Source organism: Onychostruthus taczanowskii, unplaced genomic scaffold, assembly GCF_017590055.1.
Source record: "Onychostruthus taczanowskii isolate IOZ18803 unplaced genomic scaffold, ASM1759005v1 scaffold14, whole genome shotgun sequence".
In the NCBI taxonomy this organism is placed as follows: Eukaryota; Metazoa; Chordata; class Aves; order Passeriformes; family Passeridae; genus Onychostruthus; species Onychostruthus taczanowskii.
In genome coordinates this window covers 2,029,102-2,045,984 of record NW_024498573.1, presented here as the reverse complement: position 1 = coordinate 2,045,984, position 16,883 = coordinate 2,029,102, and the positions used below count along the sequence as shown (strand labels likewise).

The 16,883-nt window shown below is 56.1% G+C and overlaps 1 protein-coding gene across 1 annotated transcript in view; it reads right to left on the bottom strand.

Annotated features, from left to right (window-relative positions):
- SH3PXD2B (SH3 and PX domains 2B) overlaps window positions 1–14,791 on the bottom strand; it is a 66,121-nt gene extending 51,330 nt beyond the window's left edge. Inside the window, exons 1-2 of the mRNA XM_041398017.1 lie at window positions 14,694–14,791; window positions 4,350–4,430 (exon numbers count right to left, since the gene is read on the bottom strand). Coding sequence (XP_041253951.1) covers window positions 4,350–4,430; window positions 14,694–14,765 — 153 coding nt within the window. The 5' untranslated portion in view covers window positions 14,766–14,791. The remainder of the gene's footprint in view (window positions 1–4,349; window positions 4,431–14,693) is intronic.
- Window positions 14,792–16,883: the final 2,092 nt, after the last annotated feature.

Genomic DNA, 16,883 nt, shown 5'->3' with positions numbered 1-16,883 from the left:
TCCATGGGGACAGCACAGGGGCTGGCAATAGCAGGAAAGGTGTAAAAGGGTTGGGTTTGGGGTGTTTTTGGAGAGCAGCAAGACAACAGTGGCTCTCGGTCATATGAAGAGCTGAAGTGACTGCCAGCCGTGCCTGCTGAACTCAGAATGACAAAGGGGGGGAAAAAATGTTCCTTTCTGGAGGTTTCCACAAGAAACCACAAGAGACCAGCCAGAATCTGTTCTCCAAGCAGCAGTGCCACTCCTTGCAGGCAGTGGTTTCAAGAGGATCCTTCCAAGGAACTCATCAGGCTCTTCCCAGAGGGAGCACCCCACAAGGCAGCCCCCAGTCACTGCACAGCTTCTCCACCCCTGGCAGGGCTGGCAGCACCTCCCAGGCAGGACCAGACCCTGATCCTCTCCCCCTGCCCACCACAGAAGCCACTCCTGTGCCTGATCACCTTCCACGGCAGCTGACATTGCCAGCATCCCTGCAAGCATCCATCCCATTCCCTTTATTTCTCAGGAACAGCATCCATCTGCTGCCAGCAGCTCACATCTGGAATAGCGAGTGCTGTGAAAGAGCCCCAGTCCTGTTCGAAGGAAATTATTCCTCCAGCCAAGGGATTTATGGAAAACAGAGTTTAGCATTTGGAGTTACAAATTTACTACAAATCCTACAGTTACACCAGGTTTTAAACCTCGGAATTACAGTTTTATCCTCCTTCGTTCCTAAAAAGCTGCCCTCACGTAAACTGCCACCTGACAGAAAATATTCACGGGGAAAACGAGGAGAGGCAGAGGCTCTGCAGAGCAAAACCCCTCCTGAGCACTGCCCAGCCCCCTGAGCTCCTGCACAGAGCACGAGCTGGAGCTGACCCTCAGCTCCACAATCAGCACTGGAATGGTGACCCCAGGCAGGAAAAGGCACGACCCGAGCACTTCCCAAGGGATGAGAGCCACGCTGCATCTGCCCAAACTGCTGGCATGGCTCCAGGAGGAAGCAGCCAGAGCCTCGTGCTGAGCTCAGCTGAGGGGTGAGCAGGGGTCACCAGCCCTTGGAGAGAGGTGACAGGCTCCTGGGACAGCTCCTGTGGGACACTGAATGGCCCTGGGGGGGCACAAGGACTGGAAACAGGCAAGCAGGCAGAAAGAGCAGGTCCTGCCACCCTTGGGAGAGAAAGGCAGGGTGGTGGTGCTTGGGAAGGCTGCTGCAGCCACGAGCTGGGAACCTGGAATTCTGCAGGACAGGGCCAGGCTTGGGAACCAAGGACAGGAGAGGGAAGAGCTCTGCAAGGCCACAATACCCAGGCAAAGCCTCAAATGCTCCTGGCTGGAAGCTGTGGCATCACTGTGACCAGCAAGGTGGCTTCTGACGTCCCAGCATGGGGAATGCAGCTGCTCTGGTGGCTCCAAGGCAAAGGAATTTCCCCATGGAAAGGGTGCTCAGGCACTGGAACTGCCCAGGGGGGTTTGGAGAGCCCATCCCTGGATGTGGCACTCCTGGCTGGGGACAGGGTGGGGATGGGCACAGCTGGACTCTGATCCTGGGCTCTTTTCCAGCCTCAAGGATTCTGTGGAGTCAGAGTGCAGCAGCCTCCAGGCTTCACTCCTGGTTCAGCTGGTGTTTGGAGTGTCCCTCCTGCCTGCCTGGGGAGGGGAGGACACTGTGCCCCCAGCTCTGCTGTCAGCACTCATCCTGCTCGTGTTTCCCTTGGCCCTGCTCCTGAAATAATTGTCTAGCCACGATGGAAGGTGACAAATGACTCAGCTGTGGCTCCACTGGGAACACCAGGAGGAACTCCCCAGGCACTCCCAGGGAGCTGCAGCATCTCCTCAGCCCCACCAAGCTCCTCTCTCCCACTTGGATCCAGAAGTTTCCACGTCCCTGCCAAGGAGCAGCCGCTGACAGCCAAGGAGGGGGCACCAACCTTTTCCCTGCTCTTGAGAAAAACAAACCCTGCTCAGCCTCTGACAGGAGCATGGAAAGTGCAGCCAGAGCCACGGGGAACACTGATATTAAATGAACAAACATCCCAACCCAAACATGCATGTACTGGGATTGCTCAAGGCCCTGAGCATGGATAAATCTGGATGGATTTTCCCTGGATAACATGAAAGGCAGATTCTTGACACAGAGCTCACCTGCAACTCAAATTTCCAATTCTCCCTCCAGCACATCAAAAAGATCATCAGAACTGGACCTAGGAAAAATATTTTCCCCTCTTGCTGTTTTCAGAAGCAGCTGAACCGTTTCAGTCCCACACTTATTTTGTGGGGGGCTGTGTGGAATTTTCCTTTTTTTTTTTTTTTTTTAAAATAACCAGAGGCATGAATAATTTCCAGCATGGAAAACTTCTGCCTGAAGAGCTAAAATTGGCACAGAATCATCCAAGAGTCACACAAGAAAGGCCTCCAGCAATGGCAGCAGTGCTACCAAGCCTACCTAGAGCATTTTTTTCCACTGTGCTCACAGGATCTGTTTCACTCCTCGCCTCTCAATCCAATTTCCACTGTCCTGCACCACGAGTTTAAAATAAGGACACCAGGAAGCATGTGTGATAAGGGGGAAGGAAAGGAAAAACCACAGCTTCTTTCATTCTTTCAACAGAGCCAAAAAGGAGTGGTTATTATCATTTTTTTCATTTTTTTTTTAAGAAAAAGCTGCAGGGAACAGCGAAGGACGGAGATGTTTGCTTTAAACTTTCCCACCTCCACCATGACACACATCTGTATGGATTTATAAAGCATCTCTGCTTCTAAAGGTGTTTTGCAGAGTGCCTGACTCCAGTGATGGCATTTTCCACCCCAGGAGCTCCAGCCAGGATGGAGGGGAGGGAGCACAGCCACGATTCCCCACAGCCCTTCCCCAGCCCAGGGAACCAGCACAGCTGGGGGCACAGACACCCCAAAATCTGCGCCCCCCTCACAGCAGACAGAGGAATGAGCTTGGCCAGCACCTTGGAGCACCATGAAGACGAGATGCTGCAGAGAAGGAAGCACGAGTTCCATTTCCTTCCAGCCCTGGCTGCTGCCCAACAGCTGTTCCTTATTTATTTACTTTAATATTTCCTTGGTTACACAAGCAGCTGCTGGACAGATTAACCCCTGCCTGCCCCAGCACTGCCTGGGCCACCCTCCCTGGGGCTGGGGCAGTGTGACAGCAGCACAGGGACAGCCAGAGCTGCCAGCTCAGCGTGCTCACAGCCACAGCTCTGCTGCAGGTGTCCCGTTGGGCAGGGAGCAGGGGACAGGGCAGCACTGCTGTGAGCAGCATCTGCCCCCATCCCAGGCTTTGCAGGAGCCAGCTGAAGCTGGGAAAGCCATCTGCAGTCCCAGGGGCTGGCTCTGCTGGGCAGGCTGGAATTTCAGCAGGGTGTTTGTGTCTGGATGCAGAGGTCCCAGCAGAGGAATCCAGCCCACGGTGATGCTCAGCCCCATGTCAGAGGGTGCCCAGCTCCTCCCTGTGCCACAAACAGCCCAGGAAGGGCATCCCAGTGGCCCCTCTGGCAGATGCTGCCAGCCCAGAGATCCCTTTGTGCATTTTTTTCTGTTCTCCTCTCTGCACAGAGCCTCTTCCAGCAGCTCAGTTTGTGTTTTGGCTCATAAAGCCCAGCCAGACCCCTTGGCTCATCTCCACCAAGGAGGAGGTGGAAAACACCCTTTGCCTGCTCACCCAGAGCACTGCTTTGGGATTTCTGCAGCCCAGCCTGTCCCAATTGCCTTTCCAGCCTCCTCTCTCCCATTTTCCTCCTGGCTCCCTCCTGCACCAGGAGGGAATTAAATCAGAATAATGGCATGGCCTGGCTTGGAAGGGACCTTACAGATCATTTAGTTCCAACACACTGCCACAGGCAGGGACATCCTCTACCACAGCAGCTTGCCCAGAGCTCCATCCAGCCTCTCCTTGGGCACTTCCAGGGACCCACAGCTGCTCTGGGCACTGTGCCAGGGCCTGCCCACCCTCACAGGGAGGATTTTTCCTGATATCTGCTCTTAACCCACTCTCTCAGTTTGAAGCCATTCCCCCTTGTCCTGTCACTTCATGCTTTGGTAAAAAGTCCCTCTCCCTTTCCTGCTGGCTCCCTTCAGGTCCCAAAGCAGGCACCTCTGGGCTGCCAGGGGAGTGGGCACTGCCCCAGGAACCAGGGAACCAGCTCTTTCCCAGTGGCAGCCCTGCTGTGCTGGGACAGCAGCTGGGAAAGCCACAGCAACGGAATTTGGACCTCACTGGGACAAAATCCTCCCCAAAAGCAAACAAACCCCCCCTCAGTAACAACCCCAATGGCACAGGTAAAGCAGAAGCAGCAGCTGGAGGAGCTGAGCCTCTCTCATGCCCCCAGGGCTGGAGCACTCCCAGCGTTTCCCACCTGCAGGTCGAAGAACTTGCTGTACCGCCGGTAAATGACCTCGGTGGCTCCATTGGACCAGCTGACCCTGATGATGTACACCTGCAGGGAACAGAGGCAGGAATCAGAGGCAGGGACACAAAAAAACCCCCACCACAACCCAAAAGGTGCCAGTGCAGCCCCCACGGCTGGGTGATGACCAGGGAAAGGCTCCAGATCACTTCAGCAGCACCACAGCAGAGGCAAGTCTAAATTACTGAGCCCCACTGCTGCAGCTCAAGCAAATGTTTATTTCTGGTGGTGAACTGAGCTCTGTGGCCCTGGAGAGGGGCACACATTGACTGTGAAGTGACACTTGTGTGTAAAAACACGGCACAAGTCCCTGCAGACACAGGAGTTAACAACCAAACCCTGGCCACCCCATTCACAGCTGCAGCACCAAAGCTGATGCTGAGATCCAAGGGCAGCACCTGCACCAGCCTGGCTGCTGCAGCTGGGACTGCAACAGCTCAAACCCCCAGGGTCTGAAACTCCACCTGCTTGGGGTTGGGTTTCTGACACTTGCTGGGGTGGAAATCAGCGTCCTGATCCTTAAAATGCCACAGGATCAGCCCCAGTCACTGCAGGCTATTCACAGACCCCGTGACCAGGCTTTAACTGGTGATGAATGCAAAACAAAACACCAAAGCCAGCCCATTTCATCACTAATTCTTCTCTGAAGGACAACAAGCACATCACAGAATGAGGCAATTACTGATCTAATGTCCTCTCGGTGTTTCACAGAAAGCAGAGATAACCCTTGGTTAGGTGCCAGTGTAACACCCAAGTGATACAAATCTCAAATTGACAACAGATTCACTGAGCAGAACCCGGGGTATTTTTTCCCCTCCCAACTCAAGTCCTATTTCCACCAGAAATTCAAGTATCAGTTCCTTGAAGAAGGACCAAAACCTTCAGAAGCCCAAGTGAAGGGACCTGCCAGAACTTCTGCTGGCAAAATCAAGCATCAAGGCTCTTAAAAGCTGATGTTTTGGTATTTAAAAGAGAATCCCTCAGGAGCTTCACAAGGTTTTCCCCATTGAGATGCCCATTTTTCCAGGTTCTGGAATGTCACCATCCTCAACCAGCCTCCAAACTCAAACACCAGGATAGCACAACACTCAGGTATTTCAGTTTATCAAACCTCAAATCCTGTACTCAGAATGTACCTCAAGTCTCACTCTGCTGCTCAGAGGGCTGACACAGCCTGAGCCACCAAGGTGAGGACACTCCCGAGGGGTGACAAACTCTTCCCAGTGCAATCACTTCCAAACTAAGACAGAAAACGAGGCAGCAAGAGGGACCAAATTCTTATTGCTGAAATAAAGAACTTCCCTACTTTCAAACCAGTAATTCAAGGTCCACTTTTGTTGAATTTGGGTTGGGCTAGAAGGGACCTTAAAGCTCATCCAGTGCCACCCCTGCCACGGCAGGGACACCTCCCACTGTCCCAGGGTGATCAAAGACCTGGCCTTGGGCACTGCCAGGGATCCAGGGGCAGCCCCAGCTGCTCTGGGCACCCTGTGCCAGGGCCTCAGCACCCAATATCCCACCTAAACCCATCCCTCAGTCTGGAGCCATTCCCTGCTCTGCTTTCATTCCCCAACTCTTATTTTGAGATGAAGGACCTGCATTTCCTCCCTATGAACACCAGGAACACAGATGGATTCTCCAAGACAACATCTGCTCCAGCTGTGGAGGCCTGGAAGGACCAGGCTGTGCTGCAGGGGAGCAAACCAAGGGTTAACCTGGTGTTAACACAGGTTCAAACTCCTTTACCCTCTCCCCAGGACTTGCTGCTGGGCCAGCATGAGCTCATGTGGGCTGGAAGCTCAGCTGATATCCCAGTTTTCTTACAGTCCCCAGCACTGCTCGGGGTTATATCACCGCTGGCTGCCTGCCTGGAGAGAGCCTTCCACTGGGGCAGCAGGAGGAGCCAGCTTCTCCTCGTTGTTTATTCCCCTCCTGCCTTTATTTGGAGTCAACAGCTTATTAGACTGGGATTTTAATCAGGATGTGGACAGACTCGAGCCAGGGTAATTCAGAGCTCTTCAGGGTAATGAAGGCACGAGGTCTGAGGGCACACCAGGCTTCTGCAGTGAGGGAAGCAGCACTGCTGCTGAGTGATGAGCTCACTGCTGTTTTGCTGAAATGCAGATCTCCCAGGGGTCAGGAGAAGAGTTTCTTGCACATGCCTTTCCAGCAGCAGAAAGGTCTCCAGGGGTATCTCCTTAGCCTGCTTATGGAGAGCAGAGAAGGTTGGGGAGCCCACCTCAGTACTGATAAAACCTGGGGAAAGCCAACTTCCTCTCTCCTGGTGGATATTCCTCGTCTTTCCAACAGCCCCATCCCAGATCTTGGTCTCTCCCAATATCTAATCCAGTCCCTGCTGTCTCAGAATAAAAAAATCCACCAGAAAACACAACTCTGGTGCTCCCCTCACCTAACAACAAGCGCAGGTTTGGAAAGGTTTGAACAGTGCAGTGAGCGTTTCCAGAGGACTGCACATGAGGCACTAAGCTCCCACAGACCCAAAATTCCCTTCCTCATCTGCTTTTGGAAGGCACTTCCAAAGACCAAGACAGCTTTAAAACCTCTGCACTTGGTCTGAAGTCTCCCCTCCTGGCCTGGCAGTGCACCGTGTCCTGCCAGGAGCAGCCACCAGGAAGCAGCAACCCAAATAACCCCAATTTTGAAATCATCCCAGTAGGAGCCACCCCACCAGCTGCTCTGAGAAGAGGCTTTTTCCCAGCCCAGGACATGTGGAAGCAGTTATTCCATGGGTCTTTTTCACTGAGACACCACCTGCAGGGCTTTTCCCTGGAGAGAAGAGAGGGGATCCCCCAGGGCTGTGCCCCCGCAGGGATGGGACGCTTTTCCCTGGAGAGAAGAGAGGGGATCCCCCAGGGCTGTGCCCCCCCAGGGATAGGGATGGGGTTGGATCCTCCTGGATCCTCTCCAGGGACAGCAAGGAGGGGTGGCTGCATCCAGGGGGGCTTGGGCTGGGCCCCTGGCCAAAACCAACAGCTGAGCTGCCCAAATCCCAAATATCCAAATATCTGCAGCCCTCTCTCAAATATCCAAATATCTGCAGCCCTCCCCGGGCCAGCTGGGGGGTCTGCACCAGGGAAGGGAAGGAGCTGAGTCAGTGAAACCCAGGAATGGTGGCTGCCCTCCCTCCCTCCCTCTGGAAAGAACACCCTGCCTTCCCCACAGCCCTCAGTGCTGGCAGGGACAAAGGCACAGGGACAATTTCTGAGGTGCAGGTGGATTTTGTTTAGTGCCAGGTCAGAGGAGCCTTTCTCATGAGCACCAAACCCTCTCCGTGCTCCCATCCCTTGGAGGACAGAGACGGAACAGATCCCTCACAGAAAATGGAAACCTGCAGATGCAAAAGGCTGAGTACAACAGACTCCACTGGAACTGGACTCCCAAACTCCTTGGGATCCCCACAGCACAAGGAAATGGTCACAAACCAACCACTCACTGAGCAGTGTGACATCAGGACCACCAACCGCTGCCCAAGGTTCTCCTTGGTGACACAAAATGCCCTAAATGGAAATATAAAATGGCAAAAGGCCCAGGGGATCCTGCAGCCTTCCCAGTGAGCTTGGTCCCTCCATCATCACCCAGCATCTGTCACTGCTGTCCCCATCCCAGCACCTCTCAGAGAGAGAAGAGGCCCGTGGAAAATGGGGCTGAAAACCTTTGGAAGGGAACTGTCAGAAAAATGAAATGCAAACAGCACCTGGCCAAGCGTGCAGAGCTGACAGAGGAGCCCAGGGGAACAGCCTGACAGGAGAGAGCCACAGGGACATCCAGGACATCCCTCTGGGGCAGGAGGGCAGCCCAGGCAGGGAGGGAGCTCCTGGGAGGCTGCAGGAGCCAGCCCAGACACATCCAGAGCCACGGCAGTCACGGGGACAGGGGATGAGAAGCCAGGGAGAATCTGAAAAGGGCAGCCAGAGATTTCAGGGGTTTTTTTTTTCTTTCTTTTCCTCTTGAAGAAATGAGGCAGCGAGCCCTGGGAGCAGTCAGCCACCAGAAGTGTTTTTGCAGGGACTGCTGGAATTCCCTGGTGCTGCAGCCAGCAGTGGCTCCTGGTGACTCCCAGTGCCCAGAGGGACCGAGGGCACCAGAGCCATTCCCAAATTCTCCGTCCTGCCCTTCCCAAAGAGGCACAAAGTCCCTCACAACAGCACGGGGAGAGAGAGGAGCTGATTCAAACTGCTGACTCGAGGCAAGGAAATTAAGAACAGATACTGAAAAAAAAAAATAAAATAAAATCAAATAACAGAACCAGTTTCCCGTTCTTAAACACGAGGCCGTGTGACCTCGCAGAAGAATCACTTCTGGACTCCCTGCATAAACACACCAGGACAAGCTGGGAAGCAGCCTGGACTGCTTAAATGTGAGCAGGAAAAAGGCAGAGTGAAGGTGAGGAAAACGTAGAGCTGCAATTTCAGCTTTACTCCCCTCCTACAGGAGTTTTCCCAAGTTTTTCATGGAGATTTGCATGGCATCCTGGCTAGGGGGGAGACACATAAACCCCACAAGGAAGGATGTGGGAGAGGGGAGCTGCCTGGGAACTCTGCCTGGCACCCAGCTGAACCAGGCAGCAAATCCACCCCAAGCTCAGCAGCACCCAGAATCCAGGTGGAGCCCAGGAGCAGCTCAGCCATCCCAGCACCAGCTCTCCTGGCACGGCACAGCCTTCCCTGAAGGATCCCAGAGCTTCCCTGGCATCCCTGTGCCCAGAGCTCCTCCACACAGACACGGGCAGGGTGGAGAGCAACCCCATGGTCACTTGGAAAGCCATCTCCACGGCAAGGCAGGGACACCAGAGAAGGTGCCCAGCCTCCAGGAGAGCTCCTGCACAGCTCCAGACACAGCAGCCTGCAGCGGGGGCTGAGCTGTCTGCAGAGCTGCTTCCAAAGGCTTGGAGCCTGTGTGGTCTCGGGTCCAGGGAGACTCTGCACAATAAACCTCTCTGTGGAAAACTCCACATATTTAAAGCATCTTTCACCAGCAAAGAGGAAAAGCATCAGTCAAAAGCATCAGGCTCTTGATTTCACCCACGCTACCCCGACCCTGAAACGAGGGGAGATGTGAGAGCCTCACCCTCCCTGCGGAAACACAAAGGGGCAGAGAAACCAAAGGAGCTGAGCAATCCAGCCAAGCCAGAGTGGGCTTAACATAGAAAAGGGAGTGGGAAATTTTAAGAGGAAAAGAGAAAAAAAAAAAAAAAAAAGGAAAAAAAAAAAAAGGAGGGAGGTGGCTGGAAACAAAGAAAGTTCTTGGCACCAAGCTGCTGTGCTTGGCCCCTCTCCATCAGCCCTCGCTGCCTGCGGGGCTGGGGAGGGGACTTGGGGCTCCTGTGCCATGGGGTGCCAAAGCCTGGAGCAGGACAGGGAGAGCCAAGCCCCAGCTCGGGGGGCAGACAGCTCGTGACCCCCTGACTCCTGCTCTGTGCCTGGGGAACGGGGAGGAGGGTCATGCTGGCATGAGAAGGGATTCCAGCCGCAGGGATGCCACCCCGGGCCCTCGGGCAAAGGGCAGGCAGGAGCAGCAAGGCAGAGCTGGTAGCAGGGCAGGCAGACCCTCACCAGCAGCCAAGGCAGCCTGAGCACACAGCCACACTGCAGAGCAGCCACCTCCCCTCACCCCAGCTCATCCCTCGCGTTTTTTGACCTGTACCCTCTTCCCCCCAGGCTGCCGTACAGCCTGGCAGGGCACAGCACTGCTGGGGTGGCAAGGGCACAGCCAGCAGGCTGGCACCCCCAAGGACAGCCCAGCAAAGGCTGCTCAGAGCCCCGAGTCACGCAGCACGCGCAGCCAGCCTGCCCCAGTGCCACCGAAGGTCACACAGATGGATTCTCCCGTTTCCCGTCCCCCACTGCGACAGGAAGACAGAGATACCCTGCAAAGCAAAGCTGGGGGGATCAAGGTCAGAGAGCTGGGGGCAGGCAGAGGCCAGGGATGGCCCCAGAGCTGCAGCTCACTGCTGGAACCCAGGGTGAGCATCAGCTTCCCCCACGGGGCTGCTCCTGCCTCAGCAGACAAGGGCCAGGCAGGATTTGGCCCTTCCACGTTCAAGCTTTTCAACAGCCACCAGAAACGTGACTGGGGAAGAAAAACAAAGGAGGGTTTGAGTCTGAGTGCTGGTTTTCATCCACAAAGATAAGAGTGCTCCATGCCCAGCTCTGCTGAGAGGTGAGGAGGAAAGCCTGGTGAGCTCTGTGGAGCAGAGCAGGGCCAGCCACGAGGACAGGGCAAAATTCCTGCCAAATTCCCTGCCCGTGGCCTGCCTCACTGGGACAGCATCATCCAGCTGGCAGGAAATGGGATGAGACAAGGCACAACCACAGGATACAGCAGCAAACCACCACTGAGGATGCTGAGAAAGCCCTCAAACCTTCAGAGGCCACCAGGAGTCAGACTGCAGCTTCCCCTGGCTGTCTCCCACTCCTAGTTTGGTTATCTGGGGACACTACACTGCATAGATTTCACACTACTCATGCCACTCAGCTCATCCTCACTCAGCTCCTCGGGCTGCCCACAGGACATTCCCACATTCCAAGGGCACGGTCACCCTTCCAAGAGGCAGCACGGGGAGAAGTCATCCCTGACACCCTTTTGAAGCCAAACGACCAGAATGATCCACAAGGGCAGAAATAACTCCCAAAATCCACGGGAACAGCTCAGCTGCACATGGTGACAACGTGACGGGGCCACCAAGCTCTGCTCCAGCTGGGGCCACAAAACAGAGCCCACAGGGCACGTGCTCCTCAGAAATACCTTCAGCTCTGTAAGTACAAGGCACTGAAGAACCAGGGAAGCTGCAGATTGGCAGCTCTGTCCTCCTGCCATTCCAACACTCCACAATCAGCTCCAGATAAACAGCAGGGCTGGGCCACACGAGGAATGAAACCACAAATGGCCTCAACATGACCAGGAACAGAGAGAGAGAGGACACCTGCACCATCCCATCACAAATTCCACATCAAAAATATAACAGCACCTTCGCTTCCTGACCGTGGCTCTCCTCAGATTTGTTTCCAAACACCTGTAGATCCCATTAGCCAGATTCCACCACGCACTGTTAATTACTTTCACAAGCCAGCTGCCACTAATGAGGTCTTCATCTTGTTTCAAGCTTTGCCATCTTGTTCACTGGCTTTGCAAAATAAATGTATGCTGCACACTTTGTTTAAATTCCCCTTTTTCAGGGATACATGGAGGCTGGCAATGGAAGTCCTGCGAGAACATAATCCAGCTTTCCCAAAAATCTGACCCACCCAAACAGCGTGCTGTTGAATGGATATATATAATTTTGGATGGTGCTCCAGAACAACTATTTAAACCTCTATAACTACAGCAATGTTCCTGGTAGGCAGAAATGGAGATGGGATTCAACGGCACTGCTATTAACACATAGAAAACACACACACTGCAGCTGTAACAAAATGAAACATCCTGAAGCTTGCCCAAGGGAAAGAAAACCCAATCTAGATTTAGTAGGAAAAAGCTTTATTTTAGTGCTTCTGCTCGAGAATAACAAACACAATACTATAAAAAGGTCCCACATGAAGTCCTTTAAAGGAAAATCCAGTCTGTTTCTACTATGGCTTTGTTTTGGGTCTTTTCTGAATAAACATTCATTTATCAGAGACTTGGCCAGACCAGAGAAATGACAGTCTGCTCCTCTGTCTCTCACAATGATTATTTTTAAACTTTCCCCTTGGACCTTGCCTGATTTGCAGGATGGCCCCGGAGCCCTCGCTGGCAGCACCCCTGAGGTGTGGTCACTTCACACAGGAGCGTGTGGGAAATGGAACCGAAAATGTCACCTGCAGGATGGAGTCCCCTGTTCACTTGGAAAATGGGGATGAGCCAGAGCGTCCTGCAACAAACACCTGCAGGAGGATCATTCCTCAATGCCCCTGCCAGGCAGTGCCCATGAAGAAAAGCTTAAAAACACAAGTTTTTAGGAGTTTGAGGGCACAGGGCTGGGCTTGTGTCCCCAGCTGAGCCCTAACACAGCTCAGCACTTGCACCCAGCTACCCAAACCCTGCCCAGCACCTTGCTGGGTGCTTGCCCTGCAATTTGGGGAAATATTGGGCATCCTGCTTCACAGCAGAGCTGCAAAACAACCAACTTCTTGTCCCAGGCATTGCAATTCTTGTAGTATCAATTACCCAGGTGAAAGGCAAACCACAGCAGCCTGAATAGAGCCAGACCTCCCCACTGCAGGTGCAACAAGGACTTTGAAACACTGGCTGGATCTCACTTTTCTGGGAAAGTGGAATTCATAACTTTGTGCTGTGGCCTCATCTTGAGCAGCACAATCACACCTTTGTCCAGCAAAGGGAAACCTCTGGCTGGTGCAGAGGAGCCCGAGCAGGGCAGGTCATCACAGAGGCACCAGGAGGAAAAGGCAGCGTGCTCCTCCAGCCTCCCAAAGAGACAGGGAGTCCTCCAGCCTCCCCAGGGACAGGAGTGCTGCCCCAGGGCTGCGGCAGAGCAATCTGTGTGATGGGAGAAGGCAGAGGGCAAAGGTTTTACATGGACACTTGGTGATTGCTTTGGATTCCTGCTGTGACAGCAGCCACTGTCTAAAACGATTCAGCCATGATTTGCTGCCTCTCTTTCTCTTTGCAGGAGGAAAAAAGGGGGGGGAAAAAAAAAAAGGTTTGGTTTCATATAATTAACCGGCTTTGTGAATCTGCCCGGCTCTATTGATTCCTCCAGCAAGGCTCCCATTGACTCCGGCGCTGCTCGGGGGAGGCAGCTGCCTGCAGGCTGCCGGCCCCTCCCTGGGCTCAGCCCTCTCCCGGCGAGCCACGCTGGCTCCCGCTGCTGGATTTCGGTCCAAGCCAAGTGCAGGGGAAGGCTGGAGGCGCAGGGATGGGCTGGAGGCGCAGGGATGGGCTGGAGGCGCAGGGATGGGCTGGGGCGGCCGCGCAGCTGTCACACACCGCTCCCGGAGCTCCTGCTCCCTGTCCCCAGCCTCTGCCCCGCCATCCAGCTCCCTCCTCAGAAAACACCGGCGCAGTTTTGCAGCCTCACGGGGATTATTTGTGCCGTTCCCAACTCCAGCCGGCTCTCCGCGAGCGCGCAAGGCAGGCGGTGTGCGGCACGGGGAGCGCGTCCCTGCCGCGGGGACACCGCTCCCGAGGGGCACATCAGGGACCGGAGGGACAGCACAGGAGCTCCCGCAGCCATCCCAGCCCGGCCTCGCTACGGGACACGGCGGCGAAGCCCCGCATCCGCCAAGACAAACAGCAGCGCGCAAAGCTCCGCACGTACGCGCGGCTCCGGAGCGGGGCCACGGCACAGCCGCGATGAGTGAGGATGAGATGGACACGGCGGGAAAAAACCGCACATCTGGAGAGGCGACAGGGCTGCTAAAGCTCCGGGCAGGGCAGCAGGAAGAAGGGGCGATAAGGGGAAGGGTGGCAGCGGCCACGCCGCATCCCTGATGCAAGGAGGGACGCCGCTGCCCTCGCCTCCCGGAGCTGGCTGCCCTCGGCTTTCCTCCAATTGTTGCTCCGTGCCACAAACCAGCCGAGGGGACCTGGAGGAGCCCTTGGTGTCCGCAGAGCTCTGAAAGCCTGGCTCTTGTGACAACTGACTGCAGCCAGAGCAAACAGCACATCTGCACAGCCCGAACGTGGCACGAGCAGTGTGTCACCGGGTCACCCTGGGCTACGGCAGAACGGGAGGCAAGAACATTTCGGTCTTTGTTTTACGGCTGTTGCCAGGATTCACCCAAAGCTCTCCGCGGGTGCCTGGAAACACACCAAAGTTTAAATCGTACCAAAAAAAAAAAAATTTAAAAAATAAAACCACCTTCAAAAATAGACAAACCCACAACAGTTTGGAAGATGCCCCGGAGCACGCAGCAAGGCTGGGCAGGATGCAGGCGACACGGGGGATCCTTCCTAGCCACCGAGCACTACCCAGGGAGCAGAAAGCAGGAGCCGGGTGGTCCCTTTGCCCCGGGACTCTGCGACCAACAGGTCCCAGGGCCCCGGCAGCAGCGGGGACGCCTCACCGCGCTGCCCGTGGCCGCTGCCCGGTGCGCGCAACCCCCGCCCGCATCCCCGGGCATCCCCCGCGGGGCCGGGGGCAGCGGCGGGGCATCCCCCCGCTGGCACGGGCACCGCGGGACACCCTCGGGACACCCGTGAGAGGCAGCTCCGGCAGCGCTGCCGCCCTCTTTCTCCTCCTCCTCCTCCGTCCTCCCTTCCCGGAGCTCCGCGCGGGAGCGGGGCCGGCAGCGCCCGGCCTTTGTTCGCGCAGGGCCGGGCTCGGGCACTCACATAGTGCTTGTTGGGGATGCGCCGCTTCTGCACGTCCAGCACCTTCACCTCGGCGATGCTCCGCCTGGGCATCGCCGCTGCCGTGCCCCTCGGGGAGCGGGGACGCTGTGGCGCTGCCCGCCGGCACCGGAGGCTGCAGCGCGGCCGAGCCTCCCCGCGCCGCCCGCTCCGGGGGCGGGAGGCGGCCCCGGCCCGGCCCGGCCTATCCCGGCCGGCGGGGCGGCCCCTCCGTGCCCGTGCCCAGTGTGCCCGCTCCGTGCCCGGTGTGCCCGCTCCGTACCCGGTGTACCCGCTCCGTGCCCGTGCCCGGTGTGCCCGCTCCGTGCCCGGTGTGCCCGCACCTTGTCCATGCCCGGTGTGCCCGCTCCGTGCCCGGCGTGCCCGCTCCGTGCCCGGTGTGCCCGCTCCGTGCCCGTGCCCGGTGTGCCCGCTCCGTGCCCGGCGTGCCCGCTCCGTGCCCGGCGCTGCGGTGGGAGATGTTTCTGAGAGCGCGGTGCCTCTCCCGGGGAGCGGTCCCGGTGAGCTCCCCGTACCTGAGCGTGAGCTCCTCACCCCGTGCCGGTTCTGCTCTTGTCCCATGGCAGCAGCGCCCGGCGGCAGCCGCGGCCCCAGAGGAGGCAGGAAATGAGTGGGACAGGTCTGTCCTGCTCGGGTCGGAGCTGCCGTGCCCGGGACACGCCGCATACCTGCGCGGAGAGGCTGCTGGCAAGGGCGTGCAGGGACAGGACCAGGGGAATGGCTTCAACCTGAGAGCAGGCTGAGATTAGATATCAGGAAGGAATTCTTCACCGTGAGCGTGGGGAGGCACGTGGTTGTGCAGGGAAGTTCCGTCCCTGGAAGTTTCCAAGGCCAGGCTGGATTAACCTGGGATATTGGAAGGTGTCCCTGCCCATGGAATGGGATGATCTTTAAGGTCCCTTCCAGCCCAAACCAGTCCATGATTCTATCCCTGTGAGCCAGGAGCTGACCTCTGCACCCACCTCTCCTCCTGGCAGACCCCCTCTGTGCCAGGAGAGGAGCCAGGGCAGTGCCCAGGCCCTTCTCTGCATCAGCACTTGCCCGTGGCCTCCGTGCTCCCAGCAGCTCCTCAACACGTGGCATAACCACAGCTCTCTCCCCCGTTGGGCTTTTAATTACATTATAAAGTTACTCAAGGCTTACACTGGCAGGTCATTAGTTTTCATATGAATTTAATTTAATCATAAACAACTCATCTCACTCCTTAGCGGCTCCTTAAATGTGGCTCTTTTTAACACTATTAACTTTGCTACAGCCACCCCAGAGAATTAATGGAGGTGCAGGCAGTTTGCCAGGGCTTTTTTGCCCCTCCCCAAGGGCTCATCTTCATCCTCCTCCCCCTCAGCAAAGTCCCAGATCACAGTGTCCCTGCAGGAGGGTTGCTGGGCTGTCAGAAGGGGACATCAGGCCACTGGTCACCTCCCTGGTGCCTGCTGGGGTGCAGACACAGCTCTGGGTTACTGCACATCACCCCCACTCCTGCCCCCATCACCACTGCTCAGTCAGATGTGCTTTGAAGGCAGGAGGATGTGGAGGTGAGCTGTGGAATCCTCCCTTCCTTCTGTCATTGTGGCATTCATGTGGGATGGTGGGGCTGGAAGCGCTCACAAAGAGCCTGGGACAGCACCAACATCTGGAGCAGCAGCTCCTGGTGTTGTGTGGAGTGTCCAGGCTGGAGCAGAGGAAGTTTTACCTGTTTAAAAGCCCTGGGAGATGCACAAATCCTCCAGAGGATGGTGAGGAAAACACCCAAAGCAGCTGGAGCGTACACTGAGATGTGGAGCAATGGAGAAAGCTGCTTGAGAGAGGAATGAAACAATTCCTGGGCTTCACATGCTGAAAAGGAGAGTTAAGCTAGAGAAGCATTTAAGCATCAGCATTGTCTTCTCCCCTGGCCTGCTTGAGGGGATTCCATCTCTCCTGGGCCCTGGCAGCCTCACAGCTAATGAGCACCCAGGAACCAGCAGGGCTTGGGGGAGAATCTCAGCTCAGGCTGCAAAATGGCTCCAGAGCTTAATTAACAAGTCTAATGAGGGCTGTAGAGAGGAGTGGAGAGTGGCTTTGCATGCTGACCAGATCACCTCCCTGGGGAAACGACAGTGGAGAGGCAGAGCCTGCCTCGGGCTCTGCTGTGCCCTGGTCATTCCTCAGGGAATCTGCCCAGGATTTGTC